Source organism: Phascolarctos cinereus, unplaced genomic scaffold, assembly GCF_003287225.1.
Source record: "Phascolarctos cinereus isolate Bilbo 61053 unplaced genomic scaffold, phaCin_HiC Scaffold_2;HRSCAF=192, whole genome shotgun sequence".
NCBI lineage: Eukaryota > Metazoa > Chordata > Mammalia > Diprotodontia > Phascolarctidae > Phascolarctos > Phascolarctos cinereus.
Window position 1 is genome coordinate 200,927,478 of NW_027555625.1, and position 22,139 is coordinate 200,949,616.

The 22,139-nt window shown below is 39.2% G+C and overlaps 1 protein-coding gene across 5 annotated transcripts in view; it reads left to right on the forward strand.

Annotated features, from left to right (window-relative positions):
- The window catches only part of ASAP2 (ArfGAP with SH3 domain, ankyrin repeat and PH domain 2), a 254,664-nt gene that overhangs the window by 219,425 nt on the left and 13,100 nt on the right, over nt 1-22,139 (forward strand). For 2 of the 5 annotated variants that reach the window (XM_020992602.2, XM_078149759.1), the window contains exons 22-25: nt 2,555-2,668; nt 5,528-5,765; nt 10,555-10,716; nt 13,005-13,179. In XM_020992602.2, the coding sequence (XP_020848261.1) occupies nt 2,555-2,668; nt 5,528-5,765; nt 10,555-10,716; nt 13,005-13,179 (689 nt within the window). The remainder of the gene's footprint in view (nt 1-2,554; nt 2,669-5,527; nt 5,766-10,554; nt 10,717-13,004; nt 13,180-22,139) is intronic. The other 3 variants (XM_020992604.2, XM_078149760.1, XM_020992605.2) reach the window with 3 other exon arrangements.

Sequence of the window (22,139 nt, forward strand, 5' to 3'; positions counted from 1 at the left end):
ATCTTCAGCTTAAGTCTTGAATCCACTGTTTATCTGAAATATCTTAAACGTGGGAATGGAGCTAGGGTTTCATACAACAGGAGTCTTTCCACCTGAATCTCACAGCAGAAACAAAGTATCATTGTTGTCTCAGAATTGGAGGCCATCAGGTTTAACCCATACCCATATGAGAATTCTCTCTACAACTTTTCGATAAGAAGTCATCAAGATTATATTGAAGACTTGTAAATCTTTAGGGCCTCTTCTGTCTCTAAATACTGTAAACATGAGCATGAGGATTGCTCTTTGAGTAGAGGTGTAGTACCTGGGGAGGAGAAATGGAGAATGGATTACTTCTTTGCATCTGGAGTGGGTGGTTATAAACAAAAAGCTCTTGGAAGGAAGGAGGAGAAGTAGGAATCCTGATGTGGTGCTTTGAAAGAGGGGTTGGTGGTAGGGAGGGGCAGTAGCAACCTACTGGTAAGTAGAACTATCCTGGTTGCCAACACCTGAGTATATGTTGTGGGTTATCCTTCTGTTCTCTGCTTTTCATTAGTTATTAGTCCTTTTCAATATATGTGCTTTCTGTAGATAAATATTATAGGAAGGTGAAGTCTTAAAGAAAAAGAATAAACAACCAACCTACAAGCTAATGAAGCCTCCATGCCTATGCTTAGTTCCTTTGTAATTGTGAAGCCCAAATAGCATGAAAATCTGGGGCCTTTCATTAATGTCTGATCCCCAATCACAGTTTTCTGGAATAAGTCCAGTGAGCATGCTGTTCTCACTATTTGTGTATGCCAGGTTGCTGAACCTTAATCCACACAGACTGATCAGCACTGATTTTTTTTTTAAGAATTTTTATTTGTATTGTAATGTGCTTAATATCAACGGACATGAACATTTCCAAATACAAATAAGAACAGAAAAAGATTTTATGTGATACCATGAACCGCTTGATTTTTAAAGAATATATTAAATTTATTGTGGTAATTCCAACACTGACCTGCTTGTCTGTATCCTCTCCTGACCTTTTCTATTCTGTATATCTTGAAATGCTTTTTTTATTGCTGCACTTTGCTTCTTTTAGGGACATTACTGTCACTTATGTTCCTATGTTACTCCATATACAAGGAGAGGTCGTTGATAACTCTGCTTTACCAAAAGCAAAATCCCTCCATTGTAACAAGCATAGTCAAGCAAATCAGATTCACACATTGGTCATGTTAGAAAATGTATGCCTCATTCTTCACCTTTAGTCCATCACTTTTGTGCCAAGAGATAGGAAGCATGATTCATCACTGTTTTCTAAAGTCCTGGTGGGTCATTGCATTGATCAGAGTTCTTAAGTTTTTCAAAATTGTTTTCCTTTATAGTATTGTGATTACTGTTTAAATTGTTCTGCTGGATCCATTCATTGAACTCTGCATCAGTTCATGCAGGTCTTCCCAAGTTTATCTGAATCTGTCGCATTGTCATTTCTTAGAATGATCCATTATATTTGTATATCATAATTTTTTTCTTCATGGGCACCTTCTTTGTTTTTCTAGTTCAGGGCTGTAATAAAAAAAATACTACTATAGATACTTTTGTACATATGGATCTTTTTTCTCTTTCTTTGGTCCCCTTGGGGAATATGCTTAATGATGTCTCTGAGTCAAAGGGTATTGACTTTGGGAGTATTAGATAGAGGACCTGGGTTCAAATCCAACCTCTGATAATCACTAGCTGAATGACCTTGGACGTATAATTTTACTTCTGGATCTCAGTTTCCTCATCTTTAGAATGAGAGATCCTCCATGAACCTGAATGCTTTCCAGAATAGTTGAATTAACAGCTCCACCAATAGTAAATAATAATTGCTTAATATTAATATAGCACTTACTGTGTGCCAGGCACTAAGAGAAGCATTTTACAATTATCTCATCTGATTCTCACAACCACCCTGGGAGGTAGGTGCTATTATTATCCCCATTTTACAAATGAGGAAAATGAGGCAAACAGGAAAAGTGAATTGCTCAGGCTAATTGTTCTGTGGCCATATTTGAACTCAGGTCTTCCTAACTCCAGGCCCGGCCTTTTAGCCACTGCACCACCTACCCTCACATTAGTGTGCCTGTCCTCCCTGCCAACAGTGGCCATTATCCTTTTTTATTTCTTTGCCAATCTGATGAGCATGAGGTGGTACCTCAGGCTTGTTTTAATTTGTGTTTCTATCATTAGTAGTAATTTGTAACATTTTAAAAATATCATTGTGGATAGCTTGCCTTTTTTGAGAATTGCCCTTTTGTATATTTTGACCATTTAGTTATCAGAGATAGGCATTACTCTTAAAAGCTAGAACTGAAATTTGACACAGTCTTCTCTGTAGAGAGGGATAGGTTTTTGTTTTTGAAAGGAGGGAGACTTTTTTTTTAATCTTTGTTTCAGGGAAAATGTGTGGGCTGGGGACCGGGAGAGGGTCCTTTGGGTGAATATAAAAGCTAAGTTTATTTCTGATAGCCTTAAAAATGCCCATTTCATAGTTCTGCACACAGAAGCATTGCAATTAACCCCCATCCTTATTTTTTCCTAGCTCACTCAGGCATTATCTGGAAGGTTTAATTCTCATGTTCATGTGGAATATGAATGGCGATTGCTCCATGAAGACCTAGATGAAAGTGATGATGACGTGGATGAAAAATTGCAGGTTTGTGTTGGGTGATAGGTGCCAAATTGTACAATCCTGAAAAGCTTTTGATCTACTTCATTCAGAGAGATTTGGATCGATCCTACTCTATAATTATAGGAGGATGATGTGTAGTAAGGAAAAGAGTTTGCTTTTTGTTTTCTCTGAAGCCAGGAGATTTGGGGTTCTTCCCTACATACCCTCTCTCCTTCCCACCCCCTATTTAATTTCTAACTGTAGTTAATCCTTTAATCATACTTAGCTGCTAACCTTATGATGTAAGGGAAGGTATTTGGGGTGTTCCTTCTTTATCTAGTGTTGATTGTTATTTAAGGTAGGTTTTCCCTTTGGTCAATTGTGATCCTATTGATCTTTAAGAGTTCCTTAGAATCATGAAAACATTTAATTCTAGAGCTGAAAGGAGTCCTAGAAATCATCCAGTCTAACCCTGCCACCTTCATTTCATTCATGAAGCAACTAAAGCCTAGAACTCTGTGGATCAGCAGTGTGATATGACATGAGAAAGCCAAGGTATTCTTGGGGTGGATTAAGAAAGGTGCAGTGTCCAGGACTTAGGGACGTATTAGTCCCACTCTCTTCTGTTTGATTCAGGCCACAGTATTGTGCTGAATTTCATGTTCCTTGTTTTAGGGGAAACTTTAATAAGTTGGGGGAGCATCTCAAAGGAAGCCAGACAGGGTAGTAGAGGGCCTTGAGTCAGTCCATGGCATATGAAACTTGCTTGAGAGAACTGAACATGTTTAGCCTGGAAGAGAGAGTAGTTTCAGGGACACAATATTTCTATTTGAAAGTCTGTCCCTATGGGTATGGGGTTACACTTGTCCTTTTTTATCCCAGACAGTAGAACCAGAAACAATAGGTAGAATTTTCAAAGAGCAAATTTAGGTTTGATGTAAGGAAAACTTCCTAACAATTAGAGCTCTTCTAACATGGAATGGATCGCTTAAGGATATAGTGAGTTCCCTCCTCACTTTGCTAGAACGAAGCTATTCTAGCAAAGGCTGGAGGTGCTATAGAGGGGATTCATGTTGAGGTATGGCTAGGTGGTCTTTGAAATTCTTCACAGCACTAAGATTCTGTGTGACAAGTGCTCTTTGAGGACAGGGATCTCACACCTGGAAGATCTAGAGTTTGAACTTGGCCCTTGAACCCTGTTCCAGTGTTACCTTCACTGCATCATCCTGCCTAGGTAACTCCCAGTCTACTTACAGCAGCCACTCCCCTTTTTATGAGACTCAGAGATAAGCCACATACCTTGTATTAATGTGTGTGCCAATGTCAAAGTTGGGGAATGGGAAAGAAGCTTCTTACAATGTTCTCACCTTGAAAAGCACAGGCTTTTGGCATTCACTTCAGTTCTGTTTAACAGCATGTATTAAGCAATTGCTATAGATGAATGTTGGACTCTGGAGCAGGACTTCAATGGAAGAGAAGGCTTGGAAGAGGAAATGATTGTGATTCGGACAAGGGAGATAATTTGAGCAAATATGTGAAATTGGTAAAGTAGTGTAGGACAAGCCTGCAAACAGCTAGGAGCCTGCTTGAAAAGGAATAATGTGAAATAAGGTTGGAAAGGTATGCTAGTGAGAGATTATGGAGAGCCTTAATTATCAGAGTGAGGAGTTAGTATTTTGTCCTAAAGGAAATTGGGGGCTGCTGAAGATTTATGAGAAGACATAGTCAGACCTATGCTTTAGAATGATGACACTAGCAGCTGTCTGAAAGGTGAATTGGAGGGGGCAGAGAGTTAAAATTAGAGGGGTGGGAGCCCACATAGAATTATTACAATAGGCAGAGAGAGAGAGGTGGTGAGGTACATGCCACCACACCTTTTGTTCAGAAATATTCCCTATTTTCCTCAGTGTATTCCAGTATTATATTAAAGGTAAAGAGTAACATAACCTGTAGACAGAAGTGATTCTTCCAGAAGAAATAGAACTCACTCTGACAGGAAATACTTCATGAATTCTGCTCAACTGAAACTGTTCTTCCCTATTCAGTATGGTTACATTAGATCATGTTTTACAGGACACTCACCACAGTGAGGTGCATTTGATATCTTGTATGTATCTAGTCCTACCCATACCTGAACAGGAATCTCCTCTGACAAATGTCCCTCCCTCCTCTTTTTGAAGACATCCAGTGATGGGAAGACTCACTGTCTCCTGAGGCGTCCCATTCCACTTTTGGATGGCTTAATTTTTGGAAAGCTTATATAAAGGAGTACTAGATGTAGTAGCCTCAGGGCCAAGTCTGTATGGATGGCTTTGATTTCTGAAGCCTAAACAGGAACAACTCTGATTCAGGCAGGAAGAAAACATTGATCATACCCTTTGTCCCATGATTCACAATAGGGTGTGTCACGGAAGGAATCAGGGCAAGCATTTGGATCATCAAATTGAAGCTTGTAGGGACTTTTAGAGATCATTAGATACAATCCCTTCATTTTATAGATGAGGAAAATGAGGCCCAGAGAGGGAAAGGGCTTTTCAAGGTCACTCAGGTTAAAAAGTAGTCAGAATTCAAATCTAGTGCTCTCTACATTGCTTTCCTAGAGAGGAATAGCATGAGTAAATCACTGGAGAGGGGGAAATGTTAACCACTGTACTTGGTTTTAATGCTCAACAAAGAATGTGGCATGAATTGGACATATTGGTGACTTTTGGAGGGGAGAATTGGGAGATAGAGAAGGAGGTAAGGTTTAAAATCTTCTATCCAGCAAACATGGTGGAATTGAACTTGTGTCTGTATTCAAGCTGATGTGTTATAGGTGAATTCTCCCTTCCACAAAAGATAAGTAATAAAAAGGGAATATTAAATATCACCAACATGGACACCTCTGTTTTGGGGTTCCTTTAGCAGCCCAGCCCTAATCGGCGAGAGGACAGGCCCGTCAGTTTTTATCAACTGGGTTCCAGCCAGCACCAGTCGAATGCTGCATCTTTGGCTAGAGATGCTGCTAACATCGCTAAAGACAAACAGAGAGGCTTTATGCCTAGCATTCTACAAAACGAGACCTACGGAACCATCCTCAGCAGCAGCCCCCCACCTTCACAGTCCAACGCACCCCCACTACCTCCCCGGAATATTGGCAAAGGTACTAAGCTGGAAAGTAGAAAAATATATTGGGAGAAGTGGGGTACAGAAGGGTTACTGTTTTGCTTCGGTACATTGTTTTGTAGTTGATGACAAATGTAAGTATCAGAACGTTATTTTTCTGGTTTTAACTGTTTTGTGATAATAACTGTCGTTCAGAGTTACATAGTTTCCTATGATTAAAAAAATGCATGACCCACATTATCTCATTTGGTCCTTCCTCTGTAAGGTAGGTAGCAAAAATATTATTACCCACCATTTCACAAAGGAAACTGAGACTGAGAGAGAAGGTAAGTGACTTGAGCTAGATCATGTGGCTACTAAATTCCAGAGTTTAGAATTTGAACTCAAATTGTCTCGCTTGTAAGTTCAGTGTTTTTTTCACTATCCTCTGCTGATTCATGGTGTCAGAGTGTGGTGAAATTTTAACTCTTATTTCATTGAGCAAAAGGGTTGCACATTTATGATTAGAATAGAACAGTGAAGGTAACCTATGACCTCCATCCACACCAATATAGCACCTGACGGGGGCTGTTGATGACATAGTTGTCAACAGACAAAAAGATAACAGGCACAATCCTAGTGTCTCTCTTTTCTTTCTCCCTTTTTCCCTGCTCCTTCCTTTTTCCTTTCTCCCTTTCTTTTTTCTTTTTTCCCTCTGTCATGTCTTTCTTCCTTCACATTCCTTGTCTTTTTTTCATTTCCCTTCTTTCCTTCCTTTTCTGTACACCTGCATATAGCATCCAGATATATTTTCTAGTACCGTGGATGTCTCTGATTAACCCTTCAGCTCAGAATGTTGTTGGCCCTGGAAGTCAGAAAGAACAGACAGAATTCAGAACAAGACAGAAAGACTTGTCCTCATAGGAAAACATAACGAGTCAAAGTTAGGTTTTGACAGCAGCAGGCTCAGTTGTGGTGCTGATTTCTGGCAAGTTCAACTTGGAGAACCAGTGACCTGGCTGAAAATATTCAAGAAGTATTCCACTGGGTACAGAGACTTCTGCTGTTTTGTGAAGAGGCCAAGAGGAGTTAGAAGACCCTTGTAGCATATGAAGATTAAGAAAAAAGACCATAAAATGGAGAGCTTGAAGGGACCTTAGAGGTAGTCTAGTACAACCAATCTCATTTTACAGACCCCAGGGGAGCAAATAATACACTCAAAGTCTTACAGGTTGTACGAAGCAAAGTAGTAAGTCATACTTGGGTCCTTTGGCTCTACATCAGGCAGTCATTCCTCTAGTCTGTGCTGCCCCTGAGTACAGCTGGGATCCCCCTCAAGCGACTGATTTTAGTGGAATCTTTGAAAGCATCATCACCATAACAACAGCATATTTACATAGTGCTTCAATTTTCATAACCACTCCAAAACAAAAATAAAATAGGGGACAGCTAGGTGGCACAGTGGATAGAGCACCGGCCCTGAAATCAGGAGTACGTGAGTTCAAATCCAACCTCAGACCAAACACTTGACACTTGCTAGCTGTGTGACCCTGGGCAAGTCACTCAACCCCAATTGCCTAAAAAAAAAAAAATTATATGTATTTATGTAGACCTTCTTGTCATGGGAAATATAGTAGGTGGGTTAGGTGGAAAGTGAATCTTTCCAGGTGTGATGAATGTGGCAGTTTGTAATTACATTTGATGTTGTTCCTTAAGTACAGAGAATCTACTGTCAGCATAGCAATCTCCTTAGTCTCCCTAGAAATGAAGGAAATAAATGGCATGTTCTCGATTTGCATCTTCTACTTCAGGGGTAATCTTTTTTATTTTATCGGGCAGCTGATTGGAAATGGATAGAGTGCTGGACCTGGAGTCAGGAAGATTCATCTGGTCTCAGACATTTACTAGCTGTGTGACCCTGGGAAAATCACTTCACCCCGGTTACCTCAGTTTCCTCATCTGTAAAATGAGCTGGAGAAGGAAATGGCAAACCACATCAGTATCTTTGCCAAGAAAACCCCAAATGGGGTTACAAAGAGTCAGACATGACTGACAACAAAAGGGAGATCTGAATTCAAATCCAGCCTCAGATACTTATAACTGTATGACTCTGGGTGTGTCACTTAGCCTCTGTCTACTTCTGTTTCCTCATCTATAAAATGGAGACAATAATAGCATCTGCCTCCCAGGGTTGTTATGAGGATCAAATAAGATATTTGTAAAGCTTAAAGTATTGTATAAATGCTAGCTATAATTATTAATATTACTGTTATTGCTATTATTTTTGTGTCAGATGCCCTTTGGCAGTTTGATGAAGTCTGTAGACCTCTTCTCAGAATAAATTTTTAAAGGCACAAAATAAAATACATAGTATTGGACTACAAGGAAAACCAATCACACTGAAATATCAAAAAAATTTTATAAAACAAGTTCATGGGCTCCCATTTAAGAACCCCTAATCTAGCTCATCTAGTAATGAGTAAGAATGAAAGGACCACGTACTAACTCTGTTTTGTACCTGAGGATCTTGGACTTCACAGAATATGTTCACCATCAGCAGATGGTATGTCTTTATCAAAGCAGAAAATACCATCCGATTTCCTGAGGTCTCAATCAGATTCTTGATCCTCATGGTACGCGTAAGAAAGTTCTGAGTGATACAAGACACTGCTGAGAAAAAGGAAAGATTAGCAACCACTCCCATGAAGGCGACAGTAGAGACTGGGGAATTGAGAACAGGCTGGCACTAGGAAGGGGAGTAGGGACAGGGCATGAGGGCCTGGTGATGATTCCCAGGAAGTGAAGCGATACAGGTCACAGGGAGGTAAGTCCAAGAAAGCTGAGATCCAGAAAAATGCAAAGGCAGTCTATAAAATTGCCACAGATGTCTGAAGGGATTTTTGGCTAAAAACGTTACACTATATGGTCTCTTACTCAAATTGTTCCTGACAGAAATTTATTAATTATTATTGTTTGCTCTCTAATGACCTTCAGTCTATACTCTCTAAATCACTCCTCCACTGGTTAGCCTTGAACATAAGCTCAGCAGCAGGTACAGGACAACAAAGTAGACTCTGGGTCTTCCGTCCCCAAAGGTATCTCCTGTGCTCCAGTGATTGACCTGGCAACCACACCATACTTCAACATTCAAAGCAACCTTTGAACTCATCTATGTAGGAGCTCCCTCTAGTGTTTATATTCAGTCTATCCACACTTCATCACCTGTAATTCTGTGTTCTCCAATAAACCCTCCCTATGAAGCCCACCCAGCCTTAGGCCTATAGACCATTGTCAGAGGAATTGTAAATGGGGTTCTTCCCTAGGTCAGCTCAGATCCCTTCCCCCATTACCCTTTTTCAAGCATTGTGTATATATTGTGTATGTTTTTTCTAAGTCACAGAGTTAAAATGGCATGGTCATCCCATCTCATTGGAGACTTTTAATGATGAGGTATATATTGGTGCCTCCAAGAATAAAAAACATCCTCAAGGTTTTATATGTTACTTTGGTGAATTGTATGGGAGGATAATGATATCTGACATTTATATAATATTTTAAGGATTGCAAAGTATATTTTTGTTTTTGAATCTTTGTGTTCTACAATTATTATTATTTTCTGTTTGCAGGTGAGAAAACTAAAGCTAAGGGAAGCTAAATGACTTGCTCAGGATTACACAGCTAGTTAAAAAGAGTCTAGGGTCATATTTAACCACAGGTCTTCCTAACTCCAAGTCCAACCACTTTTCACAGTTTTAATGATCATTTTTTTTGCTTTGCCAGTTCCTGAGCATCTGTTTTGTGGTTCCCCCCACACATTTTCTCCTGTTGCTACCCTTTCTGTCTTTAAAATTAACTAATTTATGATAATAAATAATGTACTTTTTCTTTTGTGTGCAAATTGATGTTTCATACTCACCACACATTCCCATGGTGTTCATCTGTTAAGCCCATAACCTTTCCTGGAATCTGTTCCTGGAGGATGCACACATTTTACCTGAAATTGTTCCACCAGCTAACAGGATGTTAAAAGGAGAAGATGAGTTGACATTATATGGCAATAAGTTTCACACATAGAGACCCAAGGAACCTTCTAAAGCTTCCTCCTCATTACACAGCAGGAGGTGATGCTTTTTTCTGGTGTGAAATCCTAAAATGCGCTATCATAGTTATCCTTTTCAGTTCTGGATTTCTAGCTGTATTTTGTAAATTATTTGTGTCCTCTAAGGCCTATGTGCTTAGGGCGTAGTGCAAAAAATGCCTGGCTTCATACTGTGCACACTTAGGTACTTGATTATAAATGTCATTTGAAGAATGAATTGAATGAATCTTTGATCTCGACCCTGTGTGTTTCCCTCCCACTTCCAGCTGAGGAAGTCATTCTTTGTTTGGAAATAACACGAACTCTAGGTATGAGAAAGACTGTTGGCAATGGCTCAGTCGGGAAAGAGAAGGCTATTTCATGTGATGAACCCTGAGCCACGGACCCCTCGGGAGACAAAGTTTAGGGTGTGCCTTTTCCACCTCCAGTTCCCTCTGAGTAGTGCATCCATTTGAGCATTTAAAATTGTACTACAATACAGAAGCAAAAAAGTAGCTCTGCATTTTTCCCTGAAGCATCTTTGGTTTCACATCTGTCCCCATGGGGAAAAAACAACCACAACAAACAACAGGCCAATTTGCACTTGTTCCCTTGAACTTTTGCTCCTGAAGAATGATGGTTTCTTACCACTTGACAAGGGCACGAGGTCTTCTGTAGCCTCCACGAGTGCCGGTGGCATTGTGACAGGGAGGATCAGTAATGTGGTATCTTTTGTTCTGTTTCTGTGTGTGTCCGTGTGTGGGTTTAGTTCAGCCTCCCATCCTGGGCACTGGTGTCCAGACAGCCTCCTCAGCTAACACCTCGTGGAAGACAAATTCTTTAAGTGTGGACAGTGTAAGCAGGCAGCGATCTTCGTCAGATCCGCCAGCTATCCATCCACCGCTGCCCCCTCTGCGAGTGACATCTACGAGTACGTTTTTCATTCTTCCTTCTGTTGCCATTCTACACTAACTCTTACATGGCAGGGGACGGGCCTCCTTGAAGGAGGGAAAAAAGGGAAGCCAAACTTAGCCAACAAAAGTGTGATACGTGGTTACAAGGGGAGAGATGGGTTTAATCAGTCCTTTGGGGTATATTGGTTAATGTGCCCAGAATCATGCCATTCATTCGTTTGTTTATTCAGCAAACATTGATTAGCCACCTGCTTGTGCAGGGCACTGTATGATGCACTGAGGGAATTATAGGAGGAGATAGAAAGTTTCAGTGGAAAAGATCCCTGCCCTCCCTCAGGGAGCTTGTTATCGAATAGAGAGTAAGACACAAAGATAGACACCATTAATAGAAGAAAAGTGCAGAAAGAACCAAGTACACCATGAGGTCTGAGTGGGAAGGTTATTACCAGTTCCATTGATCAAGGATGTGAAAAGATTTTCTTAAATCAGCCTTTCTCTTCCCCCTACCCCAGTTACTTATTTTCTTACTCTTTTCCAGTCCCAGTTCTTCTCTGGCAATAATTATGAAAATCATATTCCTGCCACACATTTTTACTTTCTTCCTTTGTATTTTAAAGCATTTTAAGGCTATGTCCTGCCTCTAATTATAATAATGATCCTCAGCCTTGCTTTGGCCATTTCATATGGTTTCAGTGATCTTCAGCAAATACTGCAGCCCTGTGGAACAGTCAGTTTGAATGAGTACTTGGATGATAATGTATGGTGTGTTATGTCTCTTCCCGTCACCATCTTCTCCTTACCCTAGCAGCCACCATGTCATTGGAACTTCCCACATCCCTATTTCCTACTGAAATAGGGATGCTAGAGTGGTGTTTTCCCTGACATTCTGAATATGGACTGGAGTTGTTTTCATCTCAGGGTTTGAAAAGGCCCGTTCAGCAAAATGTGTGAATTTAGTGCATCTGTAACTGCTTATCAGATATAAGAGAAATGAATGTCCTCGGTACTTTGTGCTTAATTCATTTAGGGAATGTAATTTTTATGTTCCTCTGGGTTAGAATTAGAGGGCCTTGGAGCACATGTGTACTTAATTAGAATCAGAGGAAAACCTACACCTTAGAATGAAGTTCAGTACCAGGTTATCGGGCCATGGAGCTAAAATGTCACTTTATCCCTCTCCTCAGTGGGCTGACTGTGGCAGAGGCCTCACCTAGAACACTTCCGCTAGTAGGCCAAGCCTTTCTGCTTTTCATCCTTCACTCTATAAAACTACTTGTCGTAGGTTATTTTCCTTACCTTATGTTTCCTGCCTTGTTGCCCTGGCAAACTGAAATTTTCTCATCCTCTCTTAGAAGCGTATTTAATGATAGAGAAACCCCAGGATTTTAAATTATAATAACTGACATTTATATAGGCACTTATGTTTTACAAAGCACTTTCTGTACAGCAATTCTGTGATGCAGGAAATGTGAATATTATTATCCCTATTTAAAAATTAATTGTGCCTTCTACTTACCCAGGTCTCTTTTGCAAAAGAAATAAAGGGGCAGCTAGGTGGTGCACTGGATAGAGCACTGGCCCTGGATTCAGGAGGACTTGAGTTCAAATCCAGCCTCATAGACATAACACTTACTAGCTGTTACCCTGGGCAAGTCACTTAACCCCCATTGCCCAAAAAAAAAAAAAGAAAAGAAATAAAGATGAAAGTCTTTTACATTTAAATAACACTTTTTTTTTCTAAAAGCATCTGTTTCATATCTGTTCATTCATTTCATTAGTGTAATATTTCTCTGAAGAATATTGGGCAGGTTATATCTTCCTTATTTGAACAGTGAATAAAGTGAGACACAGGGAGTTGAACTGATTTGCCCAAGATCCCTCATCTAGTCAAGAACAGAGCCAGGACACCTGGGTCTCCTCCCTTCTACCTTAGTGCTATTTCCATTGGTCCTTGGACTGAAGGCCTAACAATCTCTTGACTTAAGGAGGCTGCTTCTGCCTTAGGGGGACAATGCAATTGACTGATGAAAAGCTTGCTTAGTGTAAACTCTAGAATTGTGTTCTTATTGGGCTGAAATGCCTCCTACCCCCCCTTCCTTTTCTTTGAATGTTTTTTCTTTAAAAAAAAAACCTGCAATAAAACAGTACGTGTTTTTCCTCCTTAGGAAATATCTGTTAGGGCAGAAGAGAAAAGGAGGTTCCTCCCTTTCCAGGACACAATGGAGGTGAGAAGAAGTACAAGTGCTGCAGAGACTAAATTCTGACTTCTTGTACTCTTTTTTTGTCTCTTTTGTTTGCCCTATAGATCCCCTGAGTGCAACACCGCCACCTCCTGTGGCAAAAACAGCCAGTGTGATCGAGGCCTTGAACCAGCAGCAGTCCAAGCCGCCCCATGCGACAGCCCTGCAGTCCAAGTCCACCCCACCACCCCTGCCTCCACAGCCTCCCAGTCGAATCATGCAGAAAAAACCCACTCCTGGGTAAGTCTCAGTTAAAGGTTCCTTAATAGTTGTTTACATTTTCACTTCTTAATGCCAGGGACCCTCCAAAATGTTGACATGCCTTCATTTATTAACAAGCCTCCTTTGAGATAGATATATTCAGATAAACATAAGGAATTCTATTGATGGGATGTGATTTTTAAGGCGACTTTAGCTATATATTATCTGTATGATCTTGGCCAGGCCACTTAACAGTTCTTACCTCAGTTTCCTCATCTGTAAAATGAGGAGGTTTGGATTTAATCACCTCTAAGGTCCTTGCCAGCTCCAAAACCTGACACCATGATTTTGTAAAAAGTACTCAAAAAATTAGTTTATATTAATAATAGTTGGACAAAATGGTCTCTGAAGTACATTCCCATTCAATATAGCACTTCATAGTTTGAAAAGAGCATTTATATCTCATTTGATCCTTAAAGCAATCCAGTGAAGTAGGTAGGTCAGGCATAATTATGCCCATTTTGCAGATCAGAAAAAATGATGATCAGAGTAGTTTGCCTGAGGTCACACAGTTACTGAAACTAGAATCCTGAATTTTAAAGCATCCTGTGAATGTAAATTATACCCTACTGCAATGATGTAACTTCTATATTTTAAGCCTTACCTTTCCAATGCCTCCCCAAAGTATATTTCTTTGTATCCCTAGCACTTAACACTGTGCCAGGCACACAGTAAGTGCTTAATGAATGCCTGTTGATGTACTGACTGTCTTCTCCAGTGGTTCTCAGAGGCTCTGCTGGTGAAGTACCCTGGTAGGTCCTACAAAGCTGGAAAGGCTTTTGAGTCCAGCCTTGAAAATGGACTATTGGTCATCCAAGGAACAGGTGAGCCAAGTGTGGAAAGACTCATCACTGAACAGCTGGCCACCAGAGGATGAATTATTTTAACCACAGCAACTCATGAAATTGCTCATTGAGACATAAAGGGGTAAAGACCTGCATCACTGTAGGAAGTAACACAGAGATGGATAAACTTCCCCAAATAGATTAGAAATTCTTGAGAGCAGGGACACTGTTTTTACATTTATATATTCTTCTAACCAGAGATGAGCACCAAGGTTTCTTACTCACTAGGTACTTGGTAAAAATCCAGTAAAATGATGAATGGATGGATGGAAAAAGCAATAGTGGAGCAAAGAATTTGGAGGCAGGAAAGGATAAGGCTAAGTTCTGAAACAGAAGTTTGACCAGTCTAGCTAGGGAATGGGGGCCCTGTAAGCACATAAGAGGAAATAAGGCTGGAAAAACAGATTGAAGCCATGGTGTCAAGGGCTTTGAAAACCAGGCTACTTAAGGATAAGGAAGTTTGGACTTGGTGCTATAGGGAATGTTAAGTGAGATGGTCAAAGCCATGTTTAGAAGGATTGAGCTAGTAGTGGTGGTATACAGGATAGATGACTGTTAGTTCTGCCATGTATCCTTGTGTGACTGGATAACGTATGGTCAGTAACAGAAATGCGGTGTATTTCTTGACTTTCCAGAATAGAAAGACTCATAATAATGGCATAGATAATTAGCTGGCCGTATTACTAAGTGCATTAGAAAAATGGGTTCTGGTTCACATGATCAACAAGATGGCAGACTAGACATTTTCTCTGATCCTTAAGACCCCTCAGACCTCTCCAAAACAGAAAGTATGCACTAAAGATAAAGCAGTTTCAGTTGTTGCATGGTCTAGATATCCAGAATCCAAAAGACAGTTAAAAAACAAAACAAAACAAATCCTGATGCTTACTGACCCTGAGTTCATTCAGCACTCCTTCTTCACCTGCCATGCTACTGGCAGCAAGAATGCAGTAGCAGACCCAAGGACATAACATAGGCTTATATGAAAGTCCACTCCTACATAATGATCCCCCCTCACTCTTTCTAGTTTTGTAGAGACTCTTGCTCAGACTTTGCTGGGGTCTCAACAGCCAGCTTGGCCACAGCCATTTGGGAGCAATATCCTACTGGACACAGCAGTCCAGAAGCACCAGCACTGCAAAGCTCTGAACTTTCAGTGCCAGATAAAAAAGAGCTCTGAACTGCTGGTGCCAGCCCAGAGCCAGCTAGGTCCAGTCAGTAGGGCAGAGACCTAGGCTGGTGAACCCTAAATGCGCTCAGTGTGGGAGAAGGCTGAGGCACTTTGAGATCCAGCCCCCTAAGAAACCACAATCAGAAGGGAGGGAGTCAAGAAGTGAGTGACAAAGAAAGTAAGGCAGGATAGAGACTGAAAGTACCAAGTATTTTAGGAAGAGGAAAACTCAAAAACTTTAAACATAAACAGAGAAATCAACAGTAAAAACATTAACAACAAAAGGAAATATGGCCTCCAGATCTAGTAAATGAGTTCAGGCATCTATGAATAAATACTGTAGAATAAGGGAAAGTGATCCAACACTTGATGACAAAGAGGATCTTGTGGAATTTGAGGAAAACGTGGAACCACAGTGCTGGTTCCTGAGTGGTTTAAATGAGAAATGAAAATTAGAGAGCGGAATTTATTTCCTACACAACAAAACTAACAGAATAGAAAACTAGAATCTGCAATGGCAAGCCTCACCAAAGAAACAAAAGAAAGAACAATATATCAGTAAACAAATACACAGAAATGAATGACAACCTCGGAGAAGAGAAGCAAGAAACAATAATCCTAAAGTAAAATATGCTCATTATTGCAAAACATATTGATCTCAAAAATGGTATATGTAGAAACAACATAAGGACCATAGGTCTCCCAAGCATGACAGGACAAAAACCTTTACATGCTAATGAAGGAAATAATAGAAGAGAACTACCCAGAACTTCTGAACAAGAAAATGAAATTCCAACTGAAATAATTCCTAGATTGCCTCCAGAAAAAAAAAACCCAAGGCTGAAAACTTCAAGTCACATAGTGGTTAAATTTAACAGTTCAATTCAGAAGCAACATGTTCTGCAAGCCATTAGGAGAAAGACCCTCAGATACAAAGGAAAGGACATTCAAGTAACACAAGACTATTCTACACCCACTAGAAAAGGGGGTAGAGAATGGAATAATATGTTCCAAAGAGCATTGGAGCTCAGGTGTACCCTGAAAATCTAAGCTTAACCATACAGAAGAAAAGATGGATGTTAGATAATAAAGAAAAGTTTGAAATATTATTTTAAAAAACCAGAACTGAAGAGTTTGTTTCTCAAACATGCCAAACAACAGAAATGCAGGAGTGAATAAATGGAATAGGCAAGGATAGCAAGAGCAACAGAGTAATAACACAAAGACCGGTTCTTTCTGAATGTATACAAAGAAACAGGAGTCAAGATGAAAATCTGGTAGAAATAACAAGAAAGTAGACAAGATGATTATAAATAGAATCTGGTGACACTCTGCCTACAGGTAAGTCAATGCTTTTTCCCCTGCCATGGAACTACATTACAGCATGGGAGAGTACATAAAAGTGGAAAGAGGACTGGGAGATAGAGAGGGGATAGTGATGTACCAAGGTCTAATTGAGGGGTTAGCAATGAGGAAAGGGTGACCTCTCTGGTCTCAGAAAGAAATTATCCTACAGGGGAGTAGGTGAGGAAGAAGAGGGAAAATTTGAAAAAGGAAGGGGAAAGAAGGAGGCCTTACTTTAAAGACAGAAAGGGTTCCACTGACGATTACTCCTTTGGGTGAAAAGAGATGGTCAGTGAAGGCAGATGAGAACCTTATACTGGATGAGTCTTAGGGGATTTGGTACTTGAAAAGCCTACTTGTCTTGTGAGGGGGGAATTGGAACCCTTAGGGGCATTGTTCTGGAAGACACAATGGAAAAGGGGAATCTGTGGGGTCAGCCCTAGAGAGCAGAGACAGAAAACACCTAGAGGGGAGAGCCTAGAATGCATACCTTGGAAGCTTTGATTGCAGAAAGAATGCAGAGAAAAGGCAGAGACCAGACAGTTATAGGGGGTTATGAATCAGAGAATGAGAGTTTAGAGTAAACAGAAAGGTAAGATCAATTATGAAAAGTGAGAGAAATTCTTTTTGGAAAGGGGACAAAAAAATGAAATTTAAAAATTTAATGAATTAGACTTGCTGAATGGGAAGGACAACAAGAGGGAATAAACTTGACTGAAAGAGGAAAAGAGATAGAAGAAATATATACCCAGATAAAAGTGGGAAAGAAAAAAGGAACTAATAAAACACTAAAGGGAAAGGGGTAACAAATGAGAAGAGATCAAGGGTTAGGGCTTTTGCCATTGGAAATAGGCCCACCCTAAAAGATTAAAGTAAATGAAGAAACATAATACTGTATTTATAACAAAAGATAGGGGGAAAATCATAACTTAAAAAACAATTTTTAGAGACAAATGAAGAAAAATGTAAACTTAACACCTATAACTTTAAAAGTGAATGGATTAGGGGCAGCTAGATGGTGCAGTGGAAAGCTTCAGCCTTGGAGTTAGGAGGACCTGAGTTCAAATGTGGCCTCAGATACTTGACATTTAATAGCTTAGCTGTGTGACCTTGGGCAAGTCACTTAACCCCAGTTGCCTCACACACACACACACCCCAAAAACTGAATGGATTAAACATTCCAATAAAATGAAAAACAAACAAAAAAGAGAGATTGTAAAATAAATTAAAACCCTACAATTTGTTGCTTTTGAGAAACACATTTGAAAACAAAGACACACACACAAAAATTATTATATATCAAGTGAATCCAAGAAAGCAGAATTTCACATCATGCTATCAGACAAAGCAAAAGCATTCAAATAAATAAGAAGGCATAAACAAGGAAACTGTATTATGCTGAAAGAAACCGTAGGCAACCAACCAACATTAATAATGAACTTAGATACTCCAAATGCCTTAGTATTCAAATTCATGAAGACATGTTATCAGAGCTACAAGAAGGACATAGTTAACACAATAGTATGTAACAGGAGACTACAATATCCCTCTATTGTAGGTAAGTCAAACTGAAAGATAAACAAAGGGGAAAATACGGAACTGAACAAATTTCTGGAGAAACAAGTTAAAAGGCTTATGGTATCTTCTAAATGGGACAGCAAAAGAAAATACATATTTCTCTGCACTACATGGAACTTTTACAAAAACTGAACATAGCAGTTTAAAAAAAAATCAAAAATAGTTAATAAATCCTTTTTATACCATAATGCAATGAAAGTAAAAATTGATGCAGGGACCACAAACAAAAGTTGCAGGCCTAAATGGAGGCTTGACAGCGAAATCTTAAATAATTGAGTGGATCAGAAAACAGATCATAGAAGTAATTAATGACTACTGAAAAGACAATTATCATGGTGAAACAGCATGCCAACATTTCTGAGATTCGGCCAAAACAGTCCTCTGGGGGAAAATCATATCCATTCAATCATGCATTAAGAAAAAGAGGATTAATGAACTAAATATGCATTTTTAAAATTTAAAAAAAAACAAACTTCTAAAATATGCACAGAAGAGGATATATGATAAGCAAGAGGGAAAATAATTGGAAACAAACCTCACAGAAATAACAAATAAAACTAAAAGCTGGTTCTTTGAAAAGGTTAATAAAGTTGATAAACCCTTAGCTAATCTTAATTTTTTAAAAAGAGAGCAGAAAATTAAATCAATAAAATGGCAGATGATGGTGAAATCACAGCAAATCCAGAAGAAACAAAAGAATGATCAGAACATTATTATATACAGGTATATCCTAACAAAATTGAGAACACAAAAGAAATAGAGGTTTGGTTTTCAAGGTGTATACTGTTTCTGGCTATCTCTCTTTCTCCCCTCATATATATTTGTACACACACTCATGCACTCTTTCTAATAGCTGTTCCCAATAAATAAATAAATGGTCAAAGAATATGAATAAACAATTCTCAAAAGAATTGCAGAGTATCCACAACTTCATGAAACAGATGCCTCCATTCACTAACAATAAGACAAATGCAAACCAAAACAACCCTGAGGTTTCTTCTCGTACCCTGAAAATTGGCAAAAATGACAAAATACAGCACAATGTTACCCCAGTGGAAGGGCTATGGAAGAATAGGCACACTGCTATATTGTTAATGGAACTAGATAATGGTACAACCATTTTGAAAAATAATTTGGAATTATGTAAAAAAGTGACTAAATTGTCCATGCCCTTTGAACCAGAAGCTCTATTACTGGCAAGTCATCATTAAGAAGAAAGTCCCCACATACTCCAAAATATTTATAGCAGCACTTTTTATGGTAGCTAAGAATTGGTAACAAAGTTGATGCTCGTCAATTGGGAAATAGCTAATCAAATCGTGGTACATAAATGTGATAAAATATTACTGTGCTGTAAGAAATTATGTGTATAATGTATAGGGAAGCATGGAAAGATCTATATGAACTGATACCGTGAAGTAAACAGAGCTAAGAAAATAATACGCACACTAATTACAACAAAGTAAATGGAAAGAATGACACACCAAAAAATCAAATGCAAATGTAACAAAACTATAAAAACCAAGTGAGACTCGAATGAAGGTATATGAGATGACACCTCCAACCCACCCTTTGGCGAAGGTGGGAGATCCACAGCTATTACACACTGTACACATTTTCAGACTTTCTCAATGTATCAGGCAGTTATGCTGGCTTTGTTTTTCCTCTCTGAAAATAGTATGTGTCACATGGGGCAGTTCACAAAGGGAGATGTGGAAGGATACAGGAGATTACTATGGTGATATAAGAAACAGAAAATATAAATAGAAATTTATTGAAAAAGGAAAGGAAAAATGATCACTTCCTTTCATTTAAGTTAGAAATAAGTTAAAAGATTAATATTTAGGCATGGGAAACAAAATGGATGAAGCACTTGCGGTGTGAGAAATGAACACATTGTTTGGCAGAGAGTGTGACTGACGGAAGCACAGAATATATGGGAGGAGGGAGTCGTATGAAATGAGAGCTAAGATTGTAGGCTGGTGGAAGATTTTAGAGGATCATGAATGACCGAGGAGTTTGAACTTTATTCAGTAGGTAATGGGGAGCTACTAAAGATTTTGGAGGAGATATGACCTGAATGAATTCTAATAATAGAATTACAGAAGTCAGAGTTGGAAGGAACCTCAGAGGTCATGCAATCCAACCAGTACCTGTTTGTATGTGGTTATTTGCCTGTTTTCTCTCACATTTTGTGATGCCCTTGAGAGCAGAAACTGTTTTTGCCTTATTTTATATCCCTCACAGTTAGCATAGTGCCTGTCACACAGCAGGCCATTTGACTGGCTCACTAAACAGAAATTCCCTCTACCATGTCTACAAGTGGTTATTTAGCCTCATTTTGAAGATCTCTATTGCTAAGGGAGTCACTGCCTGCCAGAGCGTCCCATTCTACCCTTTAACTACTCTCATTAATTAGGAAGTTTTCCTTCACATCGAACCATTATATTTCTCACTGTAACTTCCACCACTGCCTCTAGTTCTGCCCTGTGTCTAAGCAAAACAAAGGTAATCATTCCTCCATGTGACACTTTAGATACTCAAATGAGATGGATCATGAATCATCCTATCCACTGCCCTTCAAGTCTTGTCTTCTCTGGTTGTTCCACCTGGTCCTTGTATGGCAGCCCACATTTGTATAGTAGCCTAACAATTACATAGAGCTATTACAGACCTTGTCTCATTTTTTCTGATAACAGCCTTTCCTTTTTGGGGGAGAGGTTATACCACCTCACTTACCCACCATCATCAGGAAATGACCTGTGTCACATAATTGCATTTACCACACAACCACTTTAAGCAGCAAAATTATTTTTACCACTTTTGATGAAAATTTATCAAATATCAAGTGCCTCCCATGTGAGGCATTGGACAGAAACCTTTTAAAATATCCTACCTGCTTCCCTGAGATCTTTGACAAACTATGTGGAACTTAATTTTACCTTTACTTGGTGATTCTTGGTCATTATTGTTCTGTGCTATAATACTGGCATGCCCTCAGGACTTTTGACAGGTATAGTGCTCTTTGCCTTTATACTAAATAATCCCCTCAATTTTTTTAAAAAGTAGATTTTGTTGACGTCTTTTGCATTGCCTAGATTTATCCTGTATTCCTCTCCCTCTCCCTCTCCCCTTCCAGAGAGCTACCCTTTATAACTCAGAATTTTTCCTTTAGATTTTCATACTTTTACAAGTTGTTAACTGTGTCTTCACACTGAAGACATTGTGCCTGTCTCTAACATCTTCCATACCACATGAGCCCACAGGACACCCCCACACACACACACTCTGTGTGTTTTTCTCTGTCTCTCTCTTTCTTGCTGTGAGTTGAGAAAATAAATACTTGCTTATTAGAATTCTAGGTAAAACATTATCATCATCATCATTATTATTATTATTATTATCTAATACTTTCATAGCACGTAATATTTGCCAGACACCATGCCAAGCATTTTACAATTATTATCCCATTTGATCCTCACAACAAACCGTCTGAAGTAGGTGCTATTATTATCTTCATTTTGTAGATGAGGAACTGAAACACCCAAGGTTAAGTGACTTGCCCTGGGTCACACAGCCGGTAAATGTCTGAGGCTGGATTTAAACTCAGGTCTTCCTGATTCCAGGTCCAGTGTTTTAGACACTGCACCACCTAGCTGCCTCCACTCTGAGAGGGCCCTAGAATCTGTTTTTTCCTTCAAGGTTTTCAACTGTGTTCTGGATGGGTTAAGTGTACGTGTGTGTGTGTATTCTTTAGGAAAATCAAAGCACTATGTTAACATACAAAACCCAGACCACAGGTTTTCATTATCTGCCTCTGCAAGGAAATAAGCCACAAATAAATTAAATCTAAGAATGCTTTGCTTTATACAATAGAAGTGGTCTGAAAAAGCTTTGTATATACATTGAATTGCATTTTTAAAGCACTGTTAGAGTTCACTTTTTAAAAGAAAACAGTTCCTTAAAGAACTATACCATAATGCTACAACTTGTATACATTT